Source organism: Marmota flaviventris, chromosome 17, assembly GCF_047511675.1.
Source record: "Marmota flaviventris isolate mMarFla1 chromosome 17, mMarFla1.hap1, whole genome shotgun sequence".
Classification (NCBI taxonomy): domain Eukaryota; kingdom Metazoa; phylum Chordata; class Mammalia; order Rodentia; family Sciuridae; genus Marmota; species Marmota flaviventris.
In genome coordinates, this window is record NC_092514.1 from 16,385,733 (window position 1) to 16,399,496 (window position 13,764).

General features: G+C 34.6%; 1 protein-coding gene across 7 annotated transcripts in view; it reads right to left on the bottom strand.

The window, feature by feature from the left end:
- Ttc19 (tetratricopeptide repeat domain 19) overlaps positions 1 to 13,764 on the bottom strand; it is a 45,115-nt gene that overhangs the window by 17,901 nt on the left and 13,450 nt on the right. For all 7 annotated transcript variants that reach the window (XR_011704881.1, XR_011704878.1, XR_011704879.1 and 4 more), the window contains exon 8: positions 576 to 730. Coding sequence is in view for 2 of the 7 variants with exons in the window: in XM_071603071.1 (XP_071459172.1) it covers positions 576 to 730 (155 nt within the window). In the remaining 5 variants the exon portion in view is untranslated. The remainder of the gene's footprint in view (positions 1 to 575; positions 731 to 13,764) is intronic.

Consider the following 13,764-nt stretch of genomic DNA (forward strand, 5'->3'; position numbering starts at 1 on the left):
GAGAATTTATTCTGATAGAAGAGAAAGGGATGATTTCAATTTAACATGTTCAGCATTATAACATGAGTCCCAGCTGGGGGCGGTGGCTCACGCCTGTAATCCCAGCGGCTCAGGAGGATAAGACAGGAGGATCCCAAGTTCAAAACCAGCCTCAGCAAAGGTGAGGCACTAAGCAATTCAGTGAGACTCTCTCTCTAAATAAAATATAAAATAGGGCTGGGGATGTGGCTCAGTCCATGAGTGTCCCTGAGGTCAATCCTGGTACCAAAAAAAAAAAAAGTTCTTTAACTGTGGGGCAAGGGAGGCAAGGACACTCATGTATAACTTTCTTACAAGATTCTAGTCGGGGGTCTGCAGACTCCACTTTGAAATACCACACGGTATGCTCTGAAGCCACAGAAGCACACAGTGCCTGCTTACACCTCCCTAGTAGTGACGGATCAGTAATCTCAAATCTATTCTGAAACAAGCAGTCAGGGACAGGGACACTGGTGGTAAGAAACTGAATGAACTGGGGCTGATTCTGTTCCCAATGTGTGGCATTTCTAAAGGCACTGCGTATTTTCCTTCTTTACCTGTGGGTGTCTTTCTCCTTGTATTTCTTCAGAAATCTGCAGAGCTTTTTCATACATCCTTTGTGCCTGTGATGGCTGCTTGGAGAACAGAAGGTAGCGTGCACAGGAGTCTAAGCACATGCCCAGAAGGAGGTGGGTATTGGCTTTTTCTTCCACTAAGAAAGAAATAAGAGCATTGCTATGGAAGGCAAGGCTGAGTTAACCAACCTGCCTCAGCATATTATTAAAACTATTTCATAATTACAATAAATGATATATTTGTATCTGGGATGATGGTACAAAAACAGGTTAATACAGAACCCACTGAATGGTTTACGTCACTTAGAAACACTCTTGACCTTATGTTAAAAGGAGACAATTTAGGTGAATTAACATCCAGTTAAATGACCTTCTGGACTAGCTGAAATTGTGGGACTTTTCCCCTCATTTAAAGTAGATTAAGGGCTGGGTTTGTAGCTCAGTGGTAGAGTGCTTGTCTAGCATGGGTGAAGCCCTGGGTTCAATCCTCAGCACCACATAAAAAACAAGCCAGGCACAGCAGTGCACACCTGTAATCCCAGCAGCTCAGGAGGCTGAATCAGAAGGATCATGAGTTCTAAGCCAGCCTCAGCAACAAGGTGCTAAGCAACTCAGAGAAACCCTGTCTCCAAATAAAAACAAATACAAAATAGGACTGGAGTTGTGGCTCAGTGGTCAAGTTCAATCCTCCATACCAAAAAAAAAAAAAAAAGGTTAAATTCTTTGAAAAACAATAATAAAAGCCCCTACGTCAGTTAGAATGTGGAATACTTTTAATTTGAAGCTAGTAACATTTAGAAGAAATAGTTGAAGATAAACCCAAAGGAGAATGAGTCAATGCAAAGTCTAGAATGAAAAATCTTAAGAGGGCTGGGGTTGTGGCTCAGTGGCAGAGTGCTTGCCTCGCACATGTGAGGCATTGGGTTCAATCCTCAGCACCACATAAAATTAAAGATATTGTGTCCATGTATAACTAAAAATACATTTTTAAAAAAAGAAAAATCTTTAAGATGGGGAGTGGGGGAAAATCCACAATGCATTAATAATTCAGAGAACACTAAGATTTCTGAACTGAATGGAAAGTTTCAAGTCAAATTTTAAAAATTTGATCCAATTTTGGGGTGCACCTCTCAACATAATGCATTATCTGAAGAAGAAACTTAAAACATCTCATATCACATAAAAGGAACTGGAGAAAGCAGACCTACAGAACAGTAACTTGTATAAGTAAAGACTTTGGAGAGATGATCCAAATAATATACAAAAGTGAATAAGCAAGAGTAAATGGAAATTCTGCAAATTTTTTAAAAAGTAAATGTTCCCATAAAGGACTAAAAGGAAGTTACCTCAAGTAATCTCATATAACAAAATTAGCAGACACTTAACTGAAGCTGTCCAGTTGGGTTTACTTTTTTAACCAACAAAGCTATGGTTCATAGCAGACATTTCTCTTTCCATGTCTTCGAAGTTTTCAGAAAATTTACAACTGGCATACAGAATTTAAAGACTCATCAAATAAACTATGGTCAATATGAACAGATGGTTGAAATTACTGTGAAAAAATGATTATACAATGAAGAAAGGCAGCTAAAATTGAAAGAATAAGATCTCTTTGTGCCCCTTAAAGCAAGTTCATAAAGAGGAGCAAATTGTAAAAATATGAGAAGATTGAGAATACTGTACAACTCATAAAATTCATATCCTCTGAGAACATTGAAAGATAAGGAAAAATTTTCAAAATATACCAAGAAAATCACAAAACAAAATGTATGATTATTCTGATTCTGGACACACTATGCTCTAAAAATGATTACTAAATCTTATTCCAGGAATTTGTATTAATATATCTTCAGTTTCTGTATTTTTTAAAAAATGGTCTTTTTACATTTTATACTTAGAATAACTTCAAAAGTACAAGAATAAAGGGCTAGAGGTACAGCTCAGTAGTAAGAGTGCTTGAGGGGCTGGGGATGTGGCTCAAGCGGTAGCGCACTGGCCTGGCATGTGTGCGGCCCGGGTTCGATCCTCAGCACCACATACAAACAAAGATGTTGTGTCCGCCAAAAACTAAAATAAATAAATAAATATTTAAAAAAATTCTCTCTCTCCTCTCTCTCTCTCCCTCCCTCCCTCCTCTATCTTTAAAAAAAAAAAAAAAAAAAAAAGGAGTGCTTGAGTAGCACACACAAGGCCCTAGGTTCCATCCCAGTCCCTCAGAAAAACCAAAGAAATGAAAACAAAAAACACAAAAGCACAAAAATAAAGTGACAAGCAATTCTAATGGATAAAGTTATTGCTTTATCAGTAACAGCAATTAACTAGAGGAAAAGGGAGAAAGCATTATTACTGCGGTTCAATTCTAGTTATATTTTCAAAGAAGTATTTTAAAAATACATCTTAAATTCATATCACATTCTGACCACAATAAAAATGGAAAGATCTTTTGAAAAACCTGTTTTTAAAAAATATGACCAAGAGAAAAAAAAAGCATACTATAACACAATTTCAAAAAATTAGGCTTCATAAGAGAACTTTTAGCATTTGCCAAGTTAAGGGAAAATAGATTTGATAAGGTCAAAAAAAAAGAGTTCTGGGTGGTGCATATCTATAATCCCAGCTACTTAGGAGGCAAGGAAGGAGGATTGGAAGTTCTAGGCCTGCCTCTGCAATTTAGGAGACCATGTCTCAGAATAGAAAATAAAAAGTGTTAAGGATGTAGCTGAGTAGTAAAGCATCCTGAATTCAATCCCTAGTACGTATTTCTGTCTGTCTCTCATACACATACCCCATTAAAAAGTTTCGATTCTAAGAAATAATTATTGAAACATGGTTCTTTGAAAATTAATACAGAAACAGGTTATATAAGGAAAAAAATCAGCTTAATAATAAATAATAAATTGAGGTAGTTTATATAAATCCCCCAAAGGATCATTTGAACCTGGGGGAAAGGTCATATTTATTTCTTCAAACTTTATATTTTCATTATTTCTAATCATAGAAAAAAAATGCATCTTAAAACTTTTAGAAACCAGGATTTATTATAGAAACTTCTACTCAAAATATAAGCAAATAGTATTCTCAAATATACTAAGGAGCATTTACTCCAAGAATACAAGAATGGCTTAATGCATTAGCATATCAAGTTAGGCCTACACAAAACACAGACCAAAAACAAATTTGATGGAAGTACTGGAACAATTATATGCATTTATAAAACTATATTAATTAAAAAAAAAAAAGTATCTCCTTTAGGAAAACAAGCACAGACCTCTCTAATCACCCTCTCATATCCCTCCCTAAACACCAATAACAATAAAGAAAAGTCTAAAAAGGTCTTCAGAACTAAAAAATATCAGCTGCCCAAATTCCAGGAACATCTTTGATTTTTTGCTAAATCAAACCTCTTGTTAATCAACCACTAGCACTTCCTGAAGACACAATGGTTTTAATTAAGGAGGAAAATAGAAACTAACCTAAGGTTTTTGGTCCCAGTAATATGACTGATAGTCAGAAACCCTTCTGCTTCAGATACCTAGAAATGTTAGATAAAATAGAAAAGTTAAAACCCTGAGAAGAAAGCATGTGAACTGACACAGCACACAGCAAAAAACACAGTTTTTGCTGGCTTTGTAGGGTGACCTGGGTGTTTCTGTATTCCAGGAATTAATACAGCCTTTGACTTGTGTAAAATGGAGAAACACATCTGAAGTCCTTGTATAAAATACATTCCCTATATGCATATCCCCTCATAAGCAAAAAGCCACTCTCTCATTGGACAAATTATCAATTACTGGAAGAGCTTTATTACATGTCTTTTTCCTTTATTAGGAATTTAGCTCCCTGAGGGCAGTGACTTCATTTATAGCTGGAGCTCATGCCTGGAGTATCTGGCACATAATAGGCTCTCTGCTTTCTCTTCACTGAATGGTTCAAAAACTGAACAAATTAATAAACAACACAAGTACTTAACTAAATATGAGAAAAAGATATTATGAAACTGAAAATTATAATTACAGAATTAAACAACAATTAGTATCTCATGAATCTATGAAAACTCAAAAAAATCATTAGAAAAGGATGGACTAATAACAGGCCTGGGCAACTAGCCATCCTGGTGGTGGTGGTGGTGGTAGAGGAGGAGGAAATTTTATCCCTATCTCATGGCATATTTTAAAACAATCAACTCTAGACTCCTGCATGTAGGGAGCAGAGAGAGACACCAGTCCAGAGGCCAACTTGGGAACCTGACAAGACGGCCTTTAGGAAGTCTGCCCTGCAGGATCATCAGGAAACCTAGCCTTTGCTGGCAGAACCAGTTGCTGACATTACAGCAGAACCAGAGGAGAGCAGAAGCTATTATTTTCATGGGGTCATGGCTATCCCCAAAGATTTTTCTTTTGAAGGACAGCCTTTAAAGCTTGAACTATTCATTCCAGAAAATAGCCCATATCAGCACCTAAAGTATATCTCATAACCAAAATTTATAATCCTAATATAGATAACTTGGGATGATAATGTTTGGATATTCTGAAAGATAAATGGTCCCCAGCTCTGCAGATCCACACAGTTCTGCTAGGCATTCAGGCTTCATTAAGTGTCCCTCATCCTGAGGGTCCATTAGCAATGTAGTGGAGCAGTGGTAGACCAATGAAGCCCAAGTCCTATGAACAGCCAGACCATGAACTAGGCTGAATGCCATGAATAATATTTAAACTGGTCCAATCAGTAAGTATGCATCGCTTCCATTCTACCAAGAACTTCTTATCTTTTGGTTTGCATTTAATGTGTATGGTCTCAGAAACATTACAGAATAAAACCTCAAATGCTATGGTGATTAAATACACATTAGCAAATCTGTATTGTCCTGATTCCCTATTATAAAGCACAAGCAATGGCTTTCTGCTTTTTATTCATTTCCCCAACCATGGTTTAAATATAAAGCACTGGGGCTGGGGTTGTGGCTCAGAGGTAGAGCACTCGCCTAACATGCGTGAGGCACTGGGTTCGATCCTCAGCATCACATAAATATAAAATAAAGATATTTTGTCCGCCTATAACTAAAAAATAAAAATAAAAATAAATAAATACAAGCACTATGAATAAAGGTAGCTGTCAAGAGTTAGCTACAAGGGGGTTTATGTTACTTTTGAGGGATGGTAGATTTGTTTTAATTTTGTGGGCTTCTCCCCACGCGCTCCACAACCACCCCCCCACACACACTTTTTATGGTAATCTGATGCATTCGTTAAAAGCACCTAACCTAGTTCTTTAAAATGTACTCTCTAGGGGCCGGGGTTGTGGCTCAGTGGGCAGAGCGCTTGCCTAGCATGCATGAGGCACTGAGTTCGATCCCTGGCACCACATAAAAATACACAAATAAAAGAAATGTATTGTGTCCAGCTACAACTAAAAAAAAATCATTTTAAATAAATTAAAATGTATTCTCTAGCCAAGTCTAACTTATGCAGAATGCTGCTGATCAGCAAGCTTAACCAAACCAAAATGGGAATATTAAACAAACATCAGCCCTTACTAATGACACTATGATTTTGCTGTCAAGTATAGATTTCCCCCCTTCAAAAACAACTTGTGACCATTTTGTATAACATAAGTGAAAACTTCTGTAGAGCTTATGTTTTAGTAAAAAAGTTTTTGTTATCCTAAAAACAAATAAGCTCTAAGGAAAACTGAAGACTAAATGTAAAAAATGGCAAATATTTAGAAGAGAATATCTTTATAACCTTAGAAGAGTAAAGGACTTTATTAAATGACACATAAAGCAACAACCATCAAAGAAAATATCAAAAGCATCTTATTAACATCCAAATTATAATCTATGTATCAAATGCACTAAAGTAAAAAGACAAGCCACAAAAAAGTTATGTAACCCACAAAACCATAAGAAGTTCAAATACACAAAGAACTCTTACAAATCGCTAAGAAACAAAAATTCCTTAAAAAATAAGCAAGGGGGCTGGGAATGTGGCTCAGTGTAGAATGTGTGCTTAGCATTCACAAGGCCCTGGGTTTAATCCCTAATACCACAAAAACTACAAATAACCAATCAATAAATGTACAAAAGAACTAAACAAATTTCTCAAGAAACACAAATGGCCAACAAATATATGAAAAAATGTTCAACATCTATAGCAATCAGGGAAATGCAAATCAAAACTACACTAAAATTCCATCTCACTCCAGTCAGAATAGCAATTATCAAAGATACAAATTAACAACAAATGCTGGTGAGGTTGGGGAGAGAAAAAGGTATACTCATACACCATTGTTGGTACTGCAAATTAGTACCACCACTTTGGAAAGCAGTATGGGGATTTCTCAAAAAAACTATGAAGGAAACCACCATCCGACCCAGCTAACCTGCTCAATATTTATCCAAAAGAACTAAAATCAGCATATTATAAATATATACAGTGTTTATAGCAGCACAATTCACAATAGTCAAATTATAGAATCAACCCAGATGCCCATCAATAGATGAATGGTTCAACAAAATGTGGTATGAATACACAATGGAGTTTTACTCAGCCCCTCCCCCCAAAAAAAGAATGATATAATGGCATCTGCCAGTAAATGGACAGAAATGGAGAAAATCATGCTAAGAAAAATAAACTTGACTCAGAAAATCAAGGGAATGTTTTTTCTCTTATGTGGAAGCTAAAACAAAATAAGGGAAATGTTTTTTTCTCTTATGTGGAAGCTAAAGCAAAACAAGGGAAAGAGGGCAGTGAGGAAGGGTATCAAATATAAAGATACAGGGAACATCAGTGGAATAGAAGTAGGAGAATGAGGTGGAGGGGAGGAGGAAGAAAGGGAAAGAAATATGAACTGAATCTAACAGAACCATGTCATATAATACATAAACCAAAGGGAATATCTCCCTTTTGTATACATAGAAAGTACCAAACAAAAATAAAGGAGTGAAAGAAAGATCAGCAGAGGAGCGGGGAAGGAAACAGGACAGTGAATGGGGAATTAAATCAAATTCCTTATATGTATAATTATGTCAAAAGGAACCCAAATATCATTTATAAATAGAAGTCTAATTTTCAAAAAAGATACAAAGAATTTTCAGAGCAGGAAATTTCAACAGCCAATAAATACATGAAAAGATGTTCTGCTTTACAAGTGATCAGAAACATACTGATGCCACAATGAAATTCTTTTTCATACCCACTAGATCATCAAAAAAATTTTACACTGTGATATATTCACAACACGGATTTCCATACTGCAGTTTTAGTGTATGAATGAGTGAGAGCCATCTCTATAGTGTATCACTCCTTGTCAATGTGGAAAAAAGGCTCCCCCCTCACCCACAACAGTGGATTAATGAGAGGAAGTTGCCTCTTCTGGACAGATTCAATCCAGAAGACATGTCGTACTTCCATAAGTAAATAGCCTCTGTGTTTAGAAAAAAAAAAAAACTGCTTTTAGTATCAACATAGATACATCTCAATAACAAAGTTGAGTAAAAAAAGCAAATTGCAGGGCTGGGGTTGTGGCTCAGAGGAAAGAATGCTCACCTAGAATGTGTGAGACACTGGGTTCAATCCTCAGGACCACATAAAAATAATATAAAGGTATTGTGTCCACCTACAACTAAAATATAAATCTTTAAAAACAAAAAAAGCAAATTGCAGATGCCATTCATACAAAGTTTTAAAACATATTAGCACTATTAAATATTGTTTACTGATATATACAAGTACAATAAATAGATAAACAAGACCCAATTCAGGATAATAGATACATGTAGGCAGGGAGAGTATTATGTGGGGGGGTTTAAATTCACCTAAATAAGCAGCAAATATTGTAAAATACTTACATTTGACAAAGCCGAGGGGAAGGTAAATAGGGTATTAGTTAAATTCTTCACACCTTCCTTTTCCTTGACATTTTTTTTAATTTTTTTAGTTTTTGGCGGACATAATATCTTTGTTATGTGGTGCGGAGGATCAAACCCGGGCCGCACGCATGCCAAGCAAGCGCGCTACCGCTTGAGCCACGTCCCCAGCCCTTTGACATTTTTAAAACGAACCATAAGAAGAAAAACAGAATTGACTCTTCCAAATAATAAATTAGTAATGTGGAACACACTGAAGAAATCTCCAAAATGTATGCAAGAAAACAGGATAAATGTGGAGGCTGGGGCTGTGGCTCCATGGTAGAGCACTTGCCTCACACATGAGAGGCACTGGGTTCTATCCATAGCACCACATAAAAATAAATAAAGATTTTTTTAAAAAAGGATAAATGTGAGGAGAGATGCCAATGGTGAATGACATTCCTGAATAAAAGTCCAAAACAAGCAGAAGAGAAGCATTCATCAAACACTCATGTTGAAAATATTCACCATATACCAGGCAATTCTCACGGAGATAACTCCATAACTAATGTGACTGCCAAATCCTAGAAAATATCAAGCCAATAAACCACCTTCGAAATGCTCTTCTACGGTAACTTCCACTAAGTCTATACTTCCAGATAATGAAAAGGGAAAGGCAGAATGTTCAAAGTGTATTCAGCTTATCTTACAGAAGACAGTGAAAACAGACATTTTTCCCAGTAATGAGCTAAATATGTCTAAATAAATATAAAAAGAAAATTTAGGTTACTCCTGATAAAGCTGAAAATCATATATGTAACCTTTCCTCCAAACTATAAATGGAGATTGATGAGGGAAATCCTCTAAAGGAGGGACTGAGAACAAAGGAAGTAACAAAAATGGAAAGCAGTTTTTAAAATGCAAAAATTAGACTAATACTTTGCATACTAATTTTAAGATTCCCTATCACAAGACAACTGAGATTCAGGTTTAAAAAAAACAAAACACCACTTTCACAAAAGACACTGAAAAAATGACTCAGAAAAATCTAAGAATAAGCAGAATACAACAGTCACTAGTATGGCAATATGTAAAAACGTGGATGTGTAACCGATGCGATTCTGCAATCTGTATACGGGGTAAAAATGGGAGTTCATAACCCACTTGAATCAAATGTATGAAATATGATATGTCAAGAGCTTTGTAATGTTTTGAACAACCAATTAAAAAAAAAAGAAAAATCTAAGAATAAGATACAGTATTAATCATAAAACTAAAATTTGTGGAAAAACTTAAAAATAGGGAAAAGATAATTTATCTGATGAAGGGATAATATGCAATAAAGATATACATATAATGTACATATATTCATGTGTATATGCATATATATATTTGGATTGTTTAAGCAGATCATAGAAATATATATAATGAAGAAAGATCACAATAAAATTTCATCTTGAAAAACTAGACAAAATATGGATATGGAAAACAACACTATCAACCTACTAGACCTAACAGACATAAAACACTCCAACCAACAAGACAACACACACTTGTCTCAAATTTGTACTTGCAACATTCACCAGAATAAACCACATGTGGAGCCATAAAAACAAGTCTCAAACTTTAAAAGGACTGGACCTCACATAAAGTGTACTGTCTGATCACAATGGTATAAAATGAGAATTAACAACAGAAGGAAATGTGAGAAATTCACAAATATTTGTTAATTAATAAATACATTCCGGGCTGGGGATGTGGCTCAAGCAGTAGCGCGCTCGCCTGGCATGCGTGCGGCCCAGGTTCGATCCTCAGCACCACATACAAACGAAGATGTTGTGTCTGCCAAAAACTAAAAAATAAATATTAAAATTAAAAAAAAATAAAAATAAATACATTCCTAAATAGCCAAAGGTTCAAAGAAATTATAAGAATTAGAAAGTACTTTGAGATACATGAAAATGAAATTATAATGTATCAAAATCTGTTAGATGCAGGTAGATTTTATAATTACAAAGGCCTATTTAGGAAAAAATATTAGCCTAGTTTTTAACCTAGAAAACTAGCGGGAAAGGTGAGACACACAAAATAAAGCCTGTAATAAAGATTAGAGTGGAAATAAGTGAAACCGAAAAACAACATAGAGAAAAACAATGAAACAAAAATCTGGCTCTTTGAAAAGATCAACAAAATTGCCAAAATCAAGAAGATACAATGAATTTAATGGTTAGAAAATCATCAATTGAGGGTGAGGAGCCACTGAATAATTAGCTTGATAACTACATTGCGTTCCATAAAACTTTTAAATAATGTTTACCAATCTTAGGGCATTTAATTCTCTGAGGTAGCTTCTATTATTACTCTTGTTTTACCAATGAAGAAACTGAAAAATATCTTGTCCACAATAACAGTGCTAATCAGTGGTAGATCCAGGATTCAAACTCCAAATTCAAGCTCCAGATTTCAAGTTCTCATCCAATCAAATATTATGTCCAGAAATATTTTGATTACTTAAAATATGAAAATGAAAATAACTCAGAAGAGTATGAGCAGGAAGAATCAATGTGAAAAATCTTACTAATTTAAAGAAAAGAAATAAACCCATAAAATTAAGAACTAGAAAAGAAATACAATGATCCAGATACATAAAGTTATTATACAAAAGGTACAAACATAAGTTATTATGATAGACAATTCTGGTCATTCAGGATTTACTCAACAGCCTGGCTAATCACAGAACTACCAGTTACTTGAGAAAAAGTGCCTGTACAGTTTAATCTAATTTATTTGACATTTTCTGCTACTATTTGTAGTAAAGGTTTTCTAACTCAATCAGATGGCAATCTCCTCAAGTAATTTATATCAATATAATATGAATCTAATACTTTGGTCTCAAAATACTTTAGGAACTTTACAAAACAGTTCTGAAATTCAGAATCTAAAATTCATGTGAAAATGGGAAGAAATTTTAAAAGAGGAGCATGTGTTAGATGTTTTATAATATAACTCAAATATGTAACTCATAAAACTCAACAACTTTTACTGCTACAAGACTCATCAAATGAATAAATCAGAATAGAAAGCCCTAAGGCGGGGGTGAGGGGCAGGGAGGTCAGACACCACATTTCTTTTTTTTTTTAGAGGAATTTTTTAATATTTATTTTTTAGTTTTCGGCGAACACAACATCTTTGAATGTGGTATTGAGGATCGAACCCGGGCCGCACGCATGCCAGGCAAGCGCGCTACTGCTTGAGCCATGTCCCCAGCCCAAGACACCAAATTTCTTAATGATGATTATTCTCTTGAAGAAAGTAGTTATCAACTTAGAGTGGAGGCATACATCTGGAATTCCAGCTACTTGAAAGGCTGAGAAATAGGATCCCAAGTTTGAGGGCCAGCCTGAGCAACTTAGCAAGACTGTTTCAAAATGAAAACAGAAAAGATTGGGGGCATAACTTAGTGGTAAGAGTGCTTGCGTGGCATGGATGAGACCCTGGGTTCCATCACCAATACCGAAAGAGAAAAAAGAAAAGTAGTTATCAATTTCACACAAAAATAAATTCCAGATAAAAAGTTTAAAGAGAAACTTAGAAGGATGGGGGAATATTCAACTTATTTTAAAGGTAAAAAATACTTTTCTAAGCATAAAGCTTCAGAAGAGCAGGGACATTTGCTTTACTTGCTGCTACTGGAATCCTAGAACACCACCCAGCATAGAATAGTTATTCGGTTAGTATTGATTAACAATTAGTAAAAGCAAAAGAAATAAACCAAGAAATTTTGATTGAATTCCAAAAGATTTGTCTCATGCAAGTCATAAAAATCCCTAAACTGAATACATACTATGTGATTCATTATGTAAGTTTTAATAAGGAACCATAAAAATATCTTCTAAAGAAATGCAGCAGTATTTGGGCTTTAGTTCAGCAGAATTAAACTTTTGTTTTACATTGCCATCATAATTCTTAGGTATGGAAAATTAATTGATTAAAAAATTAAAATTGCTTTTTAATTTTGAGCACTGAAGACTGTAAAGTCTTCCTAAAATACTTTATAAGTGAAAATAAATTGCTAGTTTATATTTGCTATGTAAACATTGTAATTTTGCCCACATTAAATGGAAAGTACCTGAAATTTAACTTAATTTTTATCTCTAGTAGTATTTTTCAGTAAAAACACAATATTGTTAGTATGAGTTTCAATTTTAAGTCTGTTTCATGCCCTTGTTTCAAAAAACTGTTTTTCTTATTCCATCAAAAGAAAATCTGGGGTGTGATTTTTGATAAATTACTAATTCCATGTTTGATACTTTTCAGTGTTCCAAAATTACAAAACATGTTTTTTTTTTTTTTTTGTTCCTCTCTCCTTAAAACACATTTAATTCAACTGGAAAGAAATTTTTCATGTTTCACATGTTTTCTCTGACTTTGGTTGTCCTGAATACATTGCTAGCAGTTGTCTTAATGATTAAAAAAATTTATTATCTCCATTTAATTTTTTTCTTCCATGTCTCCTTTCTAGTGGCTACTTTCTTAGTTTTTTGTTTGAATATCCCATGTTAGATTACATATGGTTATGTTTAGTTTTAATCTACATATATGTATTATTAATTTTAAATAAAAACTGATTAGCTTCATGTGAAAATGCTCAGCTCTGATGAGAACTGTGTACAATTGATAGTAATCAGCTAAGAAACAGATCAATGGAAATCCATTGATTGAAGAATGGTGACATTAAATCTTTTTTCTTACTGGCAAAATAAAAAACAAACAAGAAAAGGAATTAAAAAAAAAAAAAGAAATGCAGCAGTAAAACTAAAGAAAAGCAAATGAATGCTTTAGCAAAATTAAGGAGAGCAGTATCTTGGGTAGAAATGAAACAGACTGAAATGAAGGACAACTTCCTTATTATTGTATTTATGCAACCTTTATTTCCTTACACTGAGAGTAAAGGCGCTAGGAGATACCTAAGAAGCTAAAAGTGGCCTGTTTGCACAGGATACTAAAATCTGCATATGCATATTTCCTGCCTTTTGTCCCATTATGTTTCCTCTTTGCCTCTTCTTTGAAAGATTTCCTTCCCCAGAGCCTCTAGAGATGAAATTTTGGATTAAAAAATTTCTTCAACCTTCCTTCAAAGCAGGTTTTGAATAAAACCTATTTTCTTTCAATTTATCTCTGAATATTTGTGGGGTGCAAGATGCAGTGGGAACTAGCCTCTTGCTCCTATAAATAATAATTCCACCTGATAACAGGAAGGGTGTAACAGTGGTCCACTTCACCCACACTGCTCAAAGGCTTTTTTTTTTAATTTATTCTAACTTG